Here is a 16951-nt window from a genome sequence, read left to right as displayed (position 1 = left end):
CCAAGGAAAGCCTCATCATATGCATTTGGCTATACTCAAAAACTTTGAATTGTATATCATATATATTTATTGTATATTAATATTTATTTCATTATACATATACTTAAACAATGCAGTTGGCTCTATGTGGGAGAGTGAAGGGTTCGTGGTGAATCCTTCACAGGTGTGTGGTGTTGGAGTTTAAATTGCAAGCCCTTTATGGCTATAAGGACTATGGCAGTTTGTGTCAAGGCCAGTAAAATACGGTAGGACAGCATTGAGTGGAAGTTGATGCATTAGATGTGGCAAATAATGGCATGCTAGCGTCTAGTGATAGACATTGGGTATGTCAAAGATACCTTTGTGTTGAATCATTGTCAATGTGAGGTGACATTGTCTTCAGTATGCAATGTTTAAAGGTGAATATAACCACTTGCGATATAACAGATAAGTTCAGCAAGTGCCAGACATGTTACTAGGTCAGGCACCATCTTATTTAGTGTAGATATACAGGCTCTGAAAATGAGTTATACGTTATGTCAGGGCAGTATAATCTGGTTAGTTAGTACAGTTTATATAGTGGCATTAGTAAGTCGATACTATGTTGGTAATTGCTTATCATTGTCTCAATAATGTATAAGTGCCGAAGGTCACTATAGCGACAATAGGCAAAATTTAGTCATAAGCATGGTCTCTTCTACAATAATTAAATTCATTTGTTTACCTTGGTTCCCTCACCAAAAGCTTTATTTTAGGTATAGTACACGAAATAGTCTCTAGTAAAGCTGAACTATTACAGTAGATCAGTACCAAAAAGTGAGCTTTTGAACAAAACAGGAGACAAAGACCTGTGAAAATAAGTGCTATAAACGCTGAAATTTTAAAATTATAGAGTTTTTTGAGCAAAATGATTTCTCTGATTTGTCTTTGTGCCTCCCTGGTGGACTTATCATGGATTTTTTAACTTGAGAAGCCAGATTACGCGTCTCGGTTAAGGGTACCAGCAAGTCAGGAAGCTATTCTGCTGAACCCACCCTTAACTACCATTGGAAATAAAAGAACCAGATGTTGATATTATTCACCTTCTTATTTTTATAACTTGATACGAATCAAAGAACAAATAACAGATAACAATCAATGTGAATTGCATTTCCACTCTGTTATATAAAGCGACCAAAACCTTATAGATCAAGATCCAAGTCCTGAAATCACGCAGAGCATTGAAGTTAAAAATTATACAGAAATTTAGTAAATATATAAAAATAACTTCAGCATAGATATAATCAGGCATAAATATTAAAGTTCACGTAACAACAACCATGTTAAAATCAATATTCATTCCAATTGGCTGGAAAGTTAAACCATATATTTCTTTCTATTTATATTTAATTTTCTTTTTTGTTGTACCATAATTATATAAAACATATTTTCTATAAAATATGATTATAGACTGCCCAATAAAGAATATTATATGTATATATAATAAAATACATATGTATATTTTTTATATATGTAATTTTATATATAAATTTATACATATTTATATATCTATATACAATGTATATGGCGTGCATATATATAATACGTAGAGTGAAATGTTGTTCCCTGCAATTCATAGCAATAAAAAATTAAAAACATTAAAAATCTGAAAAAAGCTGACACATGAATATAGCATGAAGTATGTTAATATCAAAGAATTTGAATCATACATCAAAAAATGATCGAAAAAAACAGTTTTCCCAGTTCAATGAATAGCGGATACAGAAGTGCTAGTAATTATTTGCTAATTTTAATTTGTTAATTTTTTAATGCTTTATGAAATAAGGAATAATTAAATGTACCAGCTTTACCATTAAACTGACTGTCAATAATAAAAATAGTTTATTTTGATAATTTTGTTGCGCAAGTGAAGGTTATTTTAAGCTTTGCATATGTTTAATAAAGAAAAACAGTGTTTTTATATTTCAGCTGGCAAGAATACAACTCATATGAACCCGTATTGCAACTTTGAAAAATAAATCACAATTCGCAAAGGCTAATTTATAATAAAAAAGACTACAGCGACGGTTTATTATCAAAAATAATTCGTTAATCTTCGGATTGAACTTTAGTGCTTGTAGCACCTGAGAGAACAACTCCAGTTCTGTGTGGTTCTTTTTCAAGTGCTCAGCACTTGATAGTCTCAAGGCGATTTGATGCCTGAGCAGCGCTGGAGAACATGGATGGAGTCAGCTCAGAGCACATAAAACTGTCCTCAGATGATGAGACAGAGTGGAGGTCATTGCTGCCGTGTCTGCACTCAGGGTCAGCATCCGCAGAGTCACCAGTGAGTACTGTCAAATATTAAAGAATTGATGATGTTTACAATGAACAATCTTGAAATAAACAGAGACTGTGAAAAGACTCATCCAAACCAACTCGTTATAACAGATCTTTTTACAAAGAAAATAAGATATATTTTGTAATGAAATGGTCCTGCAACAGTATAGAAAACAAGTGTATGTTTAAGCCTGACTATCTTTAGTCATAAACTTGGTACATGGTTCACTAAAAGAAATTATTATGATATATTACAGAGAGCTGTCCTTACCACTATTCGAGTTTGCTTCATTTATGACCACAAGATGAGCCGGTGGAGCAAATGGCATCCCGACACCCCTGAAATATGACAAACTCCTAGAATACTTTATGACAAACTCCAACAATATGTTATCCTTCGTGTATATAGTACAGGAGTGACAAGTTGAGCAGAAACCTATCTGTTTGGTAGCTAATTGATAGATCAAATTTATAATATGAAATAATATAATAATATGAAAGCTGCCACATTTTAGGTTCTAATTATAACCCAAATCATCTCTTGATGCAATTTTAATAGATTTCAGTATCTAGAAAAAGGCTTGTAGAACGGAAAACATTTAATATATTATATTATTTTATTATTATTATATTGCATGTAATAAATATATAACTAAGAAAAAATATTTCATAAATATCTATAAAATATTTATATATAATATAACTTATTGTATATTATTATAATTAAAAACTATTACATGTATATTACATTATTATATATGATCAATAGATAAAAATATATTATAAATAAAATATAATATTATTATTCATTTTATGTATTTTAAATTATTATTCGTTAAATAATATATTATTTCAAAAGCATCTATTTTTCTTGTTTTGTTACCATAGCTAAAAATATGAAGTAAAGATCATAAAACCAGGGCTCATTTGTCTCGCAAAACAGTAGTTTATTACAAAAGCTCAACAGACATGAAATTAATTCAGCGACAGTAAGTCTGCAACACTTTATTTCCATGATGTTGTTAATTCAGCGACAGTAAGTCTGCAGCACTTTATTTCTATGATGTTGTTAATTCAGCGACAGTAAGTCTGCAGCACTTTATTTCTATGATGTTGTTAATTCAGCGACAGTAAGCCTGCAACACTTTATTTCCATGATGTTGTTAATTCAGCGACAGTAAGTCTGCAGCACTTTATTTCTATGATGTTGTTAATTCAGCGACAGTAAGTCTGCAACACTTTATTTCTATGATGTTGTTAATTCAGCGACAGTAAGTCTGCAACACTTTATTTCCATGATGTTGTTAATTCAGCGACAGTAAGTCTGCAACACTTTATTTCCATGATGTTGTTAATTCAGCGACAGTAAGTCTGCAACACTTTGTTTCTATGATGTTGTTAATTCAGCGACAGTAAGCCTGCAACACTTTGTTTCTATGACGTTGTTAATTCAGCGACAGTAAGTCTGCAACACTTTATTTCCATGATGTTGTTAATTCAGCGACAGTAAGTCTGCAGCACTTTATTTCTATGATGTTGTTAATTCAGCGACACTAAGTCTGCAACACTTTATTTCTATGATGTTGTTAATTCAGCGACAGTAAGCCTGCAACACTTTATTTCTATGATGTTGTTAATTCAGCGACAGTAAGTCTGCAGCACTTTATTTCTATGATGTTGTTAATTCAGCGACAGTAAGTCTGCAACACTTTATTTCCATGTTGTTAATTCAGCGACAGTAAGTCTGCAACACTTTGTTTCTATGATGTTGTTAATTCAGCGACAGTAAGCCTGCAACACTTTGTTTCTATGACGTTGTTAATTCAGCGACAGTAAGTCTGCAACACTTTATTTCCATGATGTTGTTAATTCAGCGACAGTAAGTCTGCAGCACTTTATTTCTATGATGTTGTTAATTCAGCGACACTAAGTCTGCAACACTTTATTTCTATGATGTTGTTAATTCAGCGACAGTAAGCCTGCAACACTTTATTTCTATGATGTTGTTAATTCAGCGACAGTAAGTCTGCAGCACTTTATTTCTATGATGTTGTTAATTCAGCGACACTAAGTCTGCAACACTTTATTTCTATGATGTTGTTAATTCAGCGACAGTAAGCCTGCAACACTTTATTTCTATGATGTTGTTAATTCAGCGACAGTAAGTCTGCAGCACTTTATTTCTATGATGTTGTTAATTCAGCGACACTAAGTCTGCAACACTTTATTTCTATGATGTTGTTAATTCAGCGACAGTAAGTCTGCAGCACTTTATTTCTATGATGTTGTTAATTCAGCGACAGTAAGTCTGCAACACTTTATTTCTATGATGTTGTTAATTCAGCGACAGTAAGCCTGCAACACTTTTTTCCTATGATGTTGTTAATTCAGCGACAATAAGTCTGCAACACTTTATTTCTATGATGTTGTTAATTCAGCGACAGTAAGTCTGCAACACTTTGTTTTTATGATGTTGTTAATTCAGCGACAGTAAGTCTGCAACACTATGTTTCTATGATGTTGTTAATTCAGCGACAGTAAGTCTGCAACACTATGTTTCTATGATGTTGTTAATTCAGCGACAGTAAGTCTGCAGCACGTTATTTCTATGATGTTGTTTTTCCCCAAAATCAAAATCCTGCAAGTCAAGTGAGTTTTGTTACTCCCTTGACTTGCAGGTTTTATCATTGCAAAAGATGGAAATGGCACTTGTGAATGATGGGCAAGAAAATGCCACGCAAGCCATTCCATTTTAAGCATTTTCCACACTTTAATCATTTTTATTTTGATTTGAGCATGTGTTACTAAGCGAGCCAGGAGTGTGACACTATGACCTTTGGCGCAGAATTCCTGAATTTTCACAAAACTCCTGCATTAATCCGCATAATGGAAAACAGTGTATTGACCTAGAAGCATGCAAGACAGATTTCTAGAATATTCATGCACACAAGTATATCGGTTAATAAATTTACGGCAATGCACTGTTTGTCTATCGCCACCATGGGTCTCACAGACACTATTGTTTAAGGTAAGGAAATAACACAAACAGCAAATATAAGGCACTTACAAATATTCATGAACTGGTTGGGATGGAGTCTGGGAGGGCTGTCTAACCTCCGAAGAATCCTGGTGATCCTGGATATATTGCTGCTCAAAAACCATAGAAGTAGTAGAGTTTGACACTGAAGCTGGGACATCCAGTTCCGCAGCCATCTCTGTATGACACATTAGAAGCTTTGTGGCAGTGAAGCTAATGAAGATTTCACAACTATTGTACCCCATGGAATTTCTGTAGCTATTGTAGTTATAGAATACCAATGGCTATTGAATTATTAATAATAAATATTTTTAAATAAGCAAGACCAATACTAATAAAGCCTAACTATCTCTTACAAGTGATACAACGGCTACCTCAACAGCTGAAAAAGGTAAATTGCTAAAAGCAAAGGAGGCTTCTTTATCATAGACTAGCTGAATACCCGGAGTTCCACAATAATATAATAATTACCTAATGAAGATGAGCAATGTAAGCTAGTAACTTAGGCTAGTCTAGATACTATAAAGTCATGTCTGATGTCAGCTTAATAGTAGTTTTTGTTACTCGTAATGATCTCCAACACAATCATGATGTTCAAGCGTACTAGCAACAACCAATAGTATTTTTCTAAGCACTTCAAGCGTGTGAAAAATTTGAATTAATTAATATCTTTTTTGATTAAGCCGAGCTTCCTCAATCTTATTATCTGGGCTTCTTCGCACCTTGTAGCCATCTGTCTATCGTATTATCAAAGTGTTGGCCTTGAACTTAAGCAACATGAGCAGATGACAGGATACAGCAACCTAGTGAGACAGCCACAAAATAATAGCCGCTCATTTGTTTGCCAATCTGTTCTAGTTCTATACATGCTAAACCATGTATTGAACAGATTGGAAGATTGAACAGATTGCCAAGTGTATTGTAACTGATGTAATTATGACGACAATTATTCCATTGGATAGCAATGTACCCGCTTGGCCTAATGCCTTTTGTTAATAATTAACAAAAAGAATAGTGAAAACAAACTAAAAACATGATCTAACCGTTGATTCCACAAGCACCTCAGTGTATCACATAACGACTAGCAAACTCACCAATCCGGTCATCTTGTTGGTCAACAGTTCTAATAGTACGGACATCCTCTTGGACTTCTAAAACAATAACTTAAATGATAACTCAATGAATGATAAGTAAATAAGAGCAGGACTCCTAGATGACAACTCCATGCATGCAAACTCGTAAATAGCATTTAGTCAAACTAATCTATCAATAACCACTCCATGATTGACAGTTCTACTAACCCTTTGTGGTTGATATATCTATGAATGACAAATCTATGGGAAATAAATCTATTAATGATAAATCTATGAATGATAACTCTATGAATGATAGGTCTGTGAATAATAAGTATAAATGATAGCTCTATGAGTGACCAGTAACAGTTGAGCATAAAAGTTTACATAAACTACGATATAGATTTTTTCCGCCTAGAATCTGAGTGTAGACTAAAGCCAGTTACCTCCTCCTAGTCCAGAGTCAGTGATGGAAGTAACTTTAAACATGGCATCTATCAGAGGCGTCTTCTGCAAGAATAGACAACTGTTAAAAAGATGCTTAACCGACCTCCAAATATTATTACACAAAATAGAGAAATGCAGTTATTTATGTCTATGAAGGTTGGTGGTATCATTGAATAGGTTCAGATGCCTACGTCTATGAGAGCTGGCATCCTTGGATATGTTTCGATGCTTATGTCTATGAGAGCTGACAGCCATAGAAGGGTTCAATTGAGTGGTAGCTAAATTGTACTTACTAAAGGGCCTTCTTCAAAGTAGGTCATAGATTGCTTCAATGTGAGGTTACTTCCCTTATGGTACAACTCAGCTAGCTACAAAGAGAGTGTAACTCCCATAATCATAAACAAAATCATTAGAGACGTGACTAAACCAAGAACTTCATGGATTACAATAGAGCAACCCTACATTACACTGGGATTATTAAACAAATTATGGATATCTATACAGACAACTGGAATAAAAAATATATGAGCTGTATATAATATATACTAAAAATTCCCCTGTCATACAGCCCACGACCTGATTATGGAATAAGTGATAATGGAAAAAAGAAAGGGTAGTGCTGGCTGTTGAAAAAAGTAGTTGTCAGCAGGAATTGACAGAGACTACTATCTCAAACCTATGTTTTACAACAATAAAATAAATATTAATTAAAGCTGTAGGCCTAACCTATTGTAATGTAAATTTAAGGAAATATGGAATATAATAGTAATACGGAAATATGTTTATTATAACTCTGAAATGCAATATTAGAAGTAAAATGGCAAGCTGCTGTGTAATATACACAGTTTGAAAGTTGGTTGTGTTGAATGTAGAATGGTTTTGATAGCGATCTTTAACAGAAAGCAAGTATGAGCGTTCATGTGTCTGAAAGTTTTCTGCAAACCGGAACAAAATAAAAAAAATGTTCTCGTCATCAATGGGCATTGTAGTTCGGCCCTAGCTTGTACATAAGTTGCAAAGAAATCTGGCTAATGTTCTAAATAATTTAAAAACCTTCAGTAATCGGACAAAAACGTAGGCTGATAAACTGTGTACCCCATTTTCGTACCTGTAAATTGGTCTACGCCTCAAACAGTCTACGTTTATTACAGAAACCTTCAGCAATTAGACAATGCTATAGACTGGTGAAATGTGCACATTTTTCTCGTGAAATTTGGACAACTTAATGGTTATACTATTTGTCGCACGGCCTTATTGGCGTTTCGTTAGCCGGTCTTAATTTCGATTAAAAAAGGCTTCAAGTTTCCATTTCAATTTTAGGCCGAATTAATCTGTCTATTTATGTGTCATCCGATCAGATGGGTTAGTTTTAGGATATTGGGGTAACCTTTCAAAGGCTTAGTAACATATTTAAATAGGTTTACATGTGTTTTGTATCATTATTATACTTGAACGACTCTACAGAAAAATTGTTAAATTTGTTGAAGAGATCTCGGTACAAGGGATTGGTCATGCTGTTAACGGATAATTTTTTGGGAGTTGTGTGCACATGTGCATTTATCATAAATCTCCCAACCATTCGCTTCGCTCGTGGAAAAATAAAACAAGTAATAATACATAATAGTATATAAATAATAAATTAATCATGTAAATAAGTATGATAAATAACGTGAATAATAATATAACAAAATAATATACATAGTAAACATATATAATATATAGTATATATTAATAGAAATGTTGAAGTAAATAATTGTTTAACGCATACCTACTGAAATAAAGCTAATTTATAGTTTTGAACATAAAGTACGAAACTAAAGCTATAACTAGGTCACAGAATAATTAGGTCAAAGAATAATTAGGTCAGAGAATAATTAGGTCAAAGAATAATTAGGTCAAAGAATAACTTGTACTTGACACAGTTTCAAGTTTCCTTGATCTGATAGTAGCTGACAGCCAAGTAAATGCTATTCTTTAAACTATCCATAGATTATCTATAAATATGTCTCTATGTATGAGTTTAATAACTTACAAATCGTTGAAGGTCATTCGGAAATCTAAAAATAGCAAGACTAGAGTTTTTGCTGACCAAATCATTGACATTCCTGAGTGCGATGTTCTCGAACGCAACCTGAAGAATAAATGTAATGTTCGTATTTACTACAATGAGACCACTCAAGCGTGTTTTTGTAAACATGGAGAAAACTTGTTTGATTGCGAGATGAAAATGTGTATGGTGTTAGTGAACACTCTCTGCTATTACAAGCCAGACTGCATATCTTATCCACCAGAATTAGCTGAAGATGAACTTACCAAAATGTGTAGTAAATTAGTAAATTTTATCAGAAAATATCGGTATTTTGCTATCATTTGTGATTGCTTTTAATGTTTGAGGTCATCTGACTGTCAGGATGTTTCAAGTTTAAAATCGATAAAACTACATATCGATTAAAATAATCAGATCAATCGAAAGTGCGATCAACCGACAGAATATACATGTAGATGCACAACGTTTCAACTTGAACACAATAGCCGATATCAACTATCACAACGATAACAACTAGTGACATCATTTCTCACTTTTTTCTTCTGAGCATTTTAATCGTGATCAAGTTTTATGAACTTTAATCTGAAATATTCTAGTAGTCAGATCACATCAAACATCACAAACAATCACAAATGATAGAAAATACCGACACTTTTGGAGGAAATGAACTAAAAAAATTGTGTAAGTTTATCTTTAACAAAAATAGAAACAAAGAAGAAGCCAAATAAGGTAATTATCAGTTTCTAGTTTATTGACAAGGTCATGTGTGAGACAATATCGTTTCATTGAATTTTAAAACATGGAGAGTGAATATGGCCAAGAGAGAATGACTCCTAGGAGGGAGAGAATGAATGGATACAGAGAAAGTTTTGGTTCCATGGTTACCTAACAAGAGACCTAAATGAACAGGTTTTCCCTCGTTGACTCATCAATTATCTGTATAGCCTTGGAACTTTCCAATTGTTAGATTGAAAGCAAATGTCGAAAAAAGGACAGAAGAAAAACTGATCAAGCAATCACTTTTAGGTGAATATGTTTAAAACAAAAAATTTCTTACAACTGAATATTCAGCGCATAGAAAGGGATGTACTCTAAAAGGAAAAAGAGTCTGAAAGGAAGGGGTCGAGTCTAAAAGGAAGGGGTGGGTGTAAGAAACCTACAATGAATACAGCTCACAAATAAAACAACTAGAGCTGAGGCTAGCTGAGAAGTAGGTACAAAGACAATAACTCACAAATAATACAGCTGGAGTGGAAGATGGCTGAGGAGTAAGCAAGAGGTCAAGGACAGCTTTGTCTCTCATCTGTTCCATTGGAACTTCTTCTGGATTCCGTAGAAAGAGACAATATGTGATGAGAAGATTGGGAGAGTAGAGCACCACCACATAGTCACAGTTCTTGTATGTTTCCCTACAAGATTAAGCAACCAAGTACAGTTTGTAATCTCCGACATGATTGGCTAGGTATAAGCGGCTTTGGTCAGCTGATTGATGATGCAATGCTTACCATATTTTCTGAACTATATGTGGTGACTTCTTATAGTTCGGCCAGGAGTGCATCTTATACTTCTGAGTGAGTTATGTGTGAAACTATTGACAGATTATTACCAGTTTTAAGCAAGTTATTTATGCTATATCTAACAGAATAATCCCTAACATGCTGTATTACCATGTAGTGTATGCGTATTATATTAACATGCTCAGTTGTGTCATGTAGTGTATGCATACTGTTCAGCCTGTTGTTGGCTCCACTATAATTGTGAGTAACTTTTTTAACATTTGTTGTTGGTGTTTAGGAAATAAAGCTGTCTAAAGTGGCCACTTATACTCCACTGTCACTTATATTACTTCATTAGAGTGCATTTCATGGCTAGTACTACTTACATTCTGGAGTGACTTACAGTGCACCAAATACAGTATGTCTAACTGTGAGCAATCCAACTTGAAGAACGACAGCTACTGGGCATGACATGACTTGTCTGGACATGTCTGAGTCCAGTGCACAGCTGGAGACATGCCCAGTAGCTCCACCTGTCATTCCTGTCACAAGGTATGGGAATTGAACCTGTTGTTTACAGATCAGGCATGCTAGACCACTAGGCTACGACTGCTCTCTGCTTACATCGACTGGCATCACTGAACTCTGTGATACTCACTCATCAGACAGATCTCCTGTATATAGAATAACCTCTGCATTGAAGTATTGTTCAAGTACAGAACGGAGAACCAAGTCAAAGTTATGATACTCTGGTGGCAGATCTGCGGTATGGGCGATGCAAATAGTTACTTTATCTCCTCCCACCATATCTACAAAAAACAACTACTAACTGAATAATAATAATAACAGCAACTACTGAGGTTAAAAGAGAAAAATATCTCACAACTTCATTAAACCAATAAAATAAATACATAACAACAAATTTTATTATAAAATACTAGAAATTTTAAAGAAATAAGAACCGCATGTCTACCTGTAGTAAATCTTTTTTTCGAAAGTTTAACATCCATTAAATGCCAGGCATTCAGCTATTACAATCATATTTATGTTAAAAATAATAAAATACTAGACATTTTAAAGAAATAAGAACATTTTAACATGTTTATGTTAAAATAAACATCCAAATATTTAATTCAGCAAACGTATATAACTACAAGTAACTATATTTAATTCGTTAGCTATGGAATATGACACTGACACAAACGTTACAAGACAAAGGAGCAATGATTTCTATGACAAGAAAATTAGAGGTCATAAATAAATAGAAAGAAGGCCCTGTATTGTTAATATTGCCAAGAAATATGGTTGCAATCAATTACCAATTGCGATTATTGATATTAAAATCAAGAAATTTGTTAAAGCAAACACAAGGAGCTTAAAACTGCCGATTTGAAAGAGTTCGAGGCCATGCACGAGATCAGCATTCAAGAGGAGACAACCATTTAGTAATGGCAAGGAGGTAGAAGGGACTGAAAAACCTACATTGGCAAAAAAATTCAAGTGTTTAGTTTACTCGTGTGTACTGGTACATAAAACAATACAGTACAATGTATGTGTAATGTATATCATTAATTTATTTAATTAATCAATTTGTTTTTCATGTTTTATTCATTTCATGTTTTATTTATATATACACTGATCTACCATACATAAATACACTGGTCTACCATATATAGATACACTGGTCTACCATATATAGCTACACTGGTCTACCATATATAAATACGCTGGTCTACCATATATAAATACACTGGTATAACATATATAGATACACTGGTCTATCATATATAGATACACTGGTATACCATATATAGATACACTGGTCTACCATATATAGACACACTAGTCTAACATATATAGATACACTGGTCTACCATATATAGATACACTAGTCTACCATATATATACACACTGGTCTAACATATATAGGTAGATACACTGGTCTACCATATATAGATACACTGGTCTACCATATATAGAGACACTGGTCTACCATATATAGATACACTGGACTACCATATATATACACACTGATCTACCATATATAAATACACTGATCTACCATATATAGATACACTGGTCTACCATATATAGATACACTGATCTACCATATATAGATACACTTGTCTACCATATATAGCTACACTGGTCTACCATATATAGATACACTGGTCTACCATATATAAATACACTGGTCTACCATATATAGATACACTAGTCTACCATATATAGATGCACTGGTTTACCATATATAGATACACTGGTCTACCATATATAGATACACTGGTCTACCATATATAGATACACTGGTCTACCATATATAGATACACTGGTCTACCATATATAGATACACTGATCTACCATATATAGATACACTGGTCTACCATATATAGATACACTGGTCTACCACATATAGATACACTGATCTACCATATATAAATACACTGATCTACCATATATAGATACACTGGTCTACCATATATAGATACACTGGTCTACCATATACAGATACACTGGTCAACCATATATAGATACACTGGTCTACCATATATAAATACACTGGTATAACATATATAGATACACTGGTCTATCATATATAGATACACTGGTATACCATATATAGATACACTGGTCTACCATATATAGACACACTAGTCTAACATATATAGATACACTGGTCTACCATATATAGATATACTAGTCTACCATATATATACACACTGGTCTAACATATATAGGTAGATACACTGGTCTACCATATATAGATACACTGGTCTACCATATATAGAGACACTGGTCTACCACATATAGATACCCTGGACTACCATATATATACACACTGATCTACCATATATAAATACACTGATCTACCATATATAGATACACTGGTCTACCATATATAGATACACTGATCTACCATATATAGATACACTTGTCTACCATATATAGATACACTGGTCTACCATATATAGATACACTGGTCTACCATATATAAATACACTGGTCTACCATATATAGATACACTAGTCTACCATATATAGATGCACTGGTCTACCGTATATAGATACACTGGTCTACCATATATAGATACACTGGTCTACCATATATAGATACACTGGTCTACCATATATAGATACACTGGTCTACCATATATAGATACACTGATCTACCATATATAGATACACTGGTCTACCATATATAGATACACTGGTCTACCACATATAGATACACTGATCTACCATATATAAATACACTGATCTACCATATATAGATACACTGGTCTACCATATATAGATACACTGGTCTACCATATACAGATACACTGGTCAACCATATATAGATACACTGGTCTACCATATATAGATACACTAGTCTACCATATATATACACACTGGTCTAACATATATAGGTAGATACACTGGTCTACCATATATAGATACACTGGTCTACCATATATAGAGACACTGGTCTACCATATATAGATACACTGGACTACCATATATATACACACTGGTCTAACATATATAGGTAAATACACTGGTCTACCATATATAGATACACTGGTCTACCATATATAGAGACACTGGTCTACCATATATAGATACACTGGTCTACCATATATAGATACACTGGTCTATCATATATAGATGCACTAGTCTAACATATATAGATACACTAGTCTAACATATATAGATACACTAGTCTACCATATATAGATACACTGGTCTTCCACATATAGATACACTGGTCTACCATATATAGATACACTGGTCTATCATATATAGATACACTAGTCTAACATAAATATATATACACTAGTCTACCATATATGGATACACTGGTCTACCATATATAGATACACTGGTACAATATATATAGATACACTGGTCTATCTTATATAAATACACTGGTCTACCATATATAGATACACTGGTCTAACATATGCGTGCAAGACACTGGAACATCAAGCCGACACTTCTATTCACCTAGGCAGCTAGATGCCAGCTACATAACATATTCAAATAGGCAGCTAGAGGGCAGCTATATAACATATTCGATTAGGCAGCTAGAGGCTAGCTATATAACATAGTTAAATGACACATGTTAATACACAAAGGAGGTAGTAACACACGAACCGAGTACTCATGCCCGTAGAATTCTTTGCTTACCTTCACGATTGGGAGCCATGTACTGGGGTCTCTTTACTCACCTTCAGGATTGGGAGCCATATACTGGGTTCTCTTTGTTTACCTTCAGGACTGGGAGCCATGTACTGGGATCTATTTGCCCACCTTCCGGATTGGGAGCCATGTACTTGGCTCTCTTTGCTTACCCTCAGGATTGGGAGCCATGTACTGGTATCTCTTTGCTTACCTTCAGGATTGGGAGTCATGTACTAGGATCTCTTTGTTTACCTTCAGAATCAGGAGCCATGTACTGGGGTCTCTTTGCTTACCTTCAGGATTGGGAGCCATCTACTCAGGGATCCCTTTGCTTACCTTCAGAATTGGGAGCCATGTTCTGGTATATCTTCGCTTACCTTCAGGATTGGGAGTCATGTACTCGGATCTCTTTGCTTACCCTCAGGATTGGGAGTCATGTACTAGGATCTCTTTGTTTACCTTCATAATCAGGAGCCATGTACTGGGGTCTCTTTGCTTACCTTCAGGATTGGGACCCATGTACTCGGGGATCCCTTTGCTTACCTTCAGAATTGGGAGCCATGTACTGGTATCTTTTTGCTTACCTTCAGGATTAGGAGTCATGTACTAGGATCTCTTTGTTTACTTTCAGGATTGGGAGCTATGTACTGGGGTCTCTTTGCTTACCTTCAGAATCAGGAGCCATGTACTGGGGTCTCTTTGCTTACCCTCAGGATTGGGAGCCATGTACTGGTATCTCTTTGCTTACCTTCAGGATTGGGAGTCATGTACTAGGATCTCTTTTTTTACCTTCAGAATCAGGAGTCATGTACTGGTATCTCTTTGCTTCCCTTCAGGATTGGGAGTCATGTACTAGGATCTCTTTTTTTACCTTCAGAATCAGGAGCCATGTACTCGGATCTCTTTGCTTACCTTCAGGATTGGGAGTCATGTACTGGGGTCTTTTTGTTTACCTTCAGAATTGGGAGCCATGTACTGGGATCTATTTGCCCACCTTCAGGATTGGGAGCCATGTACTTGGCTCTCTTTGCTTACCTTCAGGTTTAGGAGCCATGTAATTTGATCTCTTTGTAGAAAAGAAAAGTTTAGGTGTACAGTCATAGTCGTGATGTAAACGGCGCCTCCTCCGAATCAAGATGAATGTGATTAGGCCAAAAACTACTATGACAATGAACATGAGGACTGCTGCCACAATCCCAATTGTTTGCTCTCCTGTACTTGTGTCTACAGAGAGAGAGAGAGAGAGAGTGTGTAAATGGAGTGCTTTGCGTACTTCCTGGAAGTAATGGTGAATACCATTTAGCGGAGCCATATAAAGCACTATAATTGGGTTGGGTATCCACAGGCAGATGGAAAGAAAGAAACAAGCACTAAAAGTCTAAGAGAGCTCAATGAGAGTTAACCTTAGTTGGTAAGAAGGTGTCTACAATGTAAACATACAGTACAAATTAAACTATCATATACAGACAAAAGTAATACTTCAAACAGAGTAATAACATAACTAAACACAGTACAATATTATATATAGACAAAGGTAATACTTCAAACAGCAATAATATAACTATGTACAGTACCATATCATATATAGACAAAGGTAAAACTTTAAACAGCATGCTAGTATATAGCAAAGCATACATACATCATAACAAATAGTAATAATCAGGAGTAGATAATTCACCAAATTCAAACAAATTTACCTTGAACTATTTCTCCTAAAGAACTGCTTGTAGAACAAGGTCTACACTCTCCAGCAATATCACAAAGGCCCGCGACAGGACATAATGCCATCTGTGGTTTTACCTGCATACAGAGTATAGACATCTATAGTTATAGGTGCTTATACTTATGCTAGCTATGCAACCATGTTAGTTCTTAAATACATGTACAAACAATTCATCATACAGATTTGAGTGACATGCCTATACAAAGTAGATGAAAGGCAATCGGGTATGCATACAGCTGGTCTACACATGTTTTGTTTTCCAATGCGTAGTCCGCAGTTTGATAGCTGTAGGTGTCATATATATGTATATATATTTCTCAGTGTTGGTGTGTGCAAATGTCCTTTGGTATGTCAGGCTATAGCTGTTAAAATATTGGAATGAAGAATTTGTTTTGCAGAAAATTTGATCTCAAAACCTCCCCTTCACCAGACGAAGCTAAACCATTGCGCTACGCGAGATTAATAGATATATTTGGGGTGATATGTGTGACTATCTGGGTGAAAGCACCGCTATGCTCTACGCAACGTGATTTAAGCTTGCTCTAACAGCTCTAATAAGTAAGTTGCTAGTCTACTCAAATTAGCCATTGGCAATGTGCCAGGCTAATGGCAAGTGGTAAGCAACTACATTACCTTTCACTGTTTATAAGCCGATTTTTAAAACTCG

General features: G+C 34.7%; 1 protein-coding gene across 1 annotated transcript; it reads right to left on the bottom strand.

Moving 5' to 3' along the window:
- Window positions 1-1575: 1575 nt before the first annotated feature.
- LOC137398193 (uncharacterized) lies at window positions 1576-14627 on the bottom strand. Its single transcript, XM_068084300.1, has 10 exons — window positions 14609-14627; window positions 11057-11207; window positions 10137-10311; window positions 8888-8986; window positions 7149-7223; window positions 6855-6918; window positions 6430-6486; window positions 5366-5513; window positions 2570-2637; window positions 1576-2312 (listed from the first exon to the last, which is right to left on the bottom strand). Exons 1-10 carry the CDS (start codon window positions 14625-14627, stop codon window positions 2146-2148), a joined length of 1023 nt encoding a protein of 340 aa, XP_067940401.1. The 3' UTR covers window positions 1576-2145.
- Between the last annotated feature and the right edge of the window lie 2324 nt (window positions 14628-16951).

This window comes from Watersipora subatra, chromosome 6 (genome assembly GCF_963576615.1).
Source record: "Watersipora subatra chromosome 6, tzWatSuba1.1, whole genome shotgun sequence".
In the NCBI taxonomy this organism is placed as follows: Eukaryota; Metazoa; Bryozoa; class Gymnolaemata; order Cheilostomatida; family Watersiporidae; genus Watersipora; species Watersipora subatra.
Note: the sequence above shows the minus strand (reverse complement) of the source record. Positions and strands in the feature narration are given on the sequence as shown.

Excerpts from the sequence above, each read along its gene's own strand:
- LOC137398193 (XM_068084300.1), bottom strand. Across the intron at positions 10,312-11,056 it reads ACAGGAGATCTGTCTGATGA|GGAAACATACAAGAACTGTG; the intron begins GTGAGTATCACA and ends TTAATCTTGTAG. Across the intron at positions 2,638-5,365 it reads CAACCAGTTCATGAATATTT|GGGTGTCGGGATGCCATTTG; the intron begins GTAAGTGCCTTA and ends GTCATATTTCAG.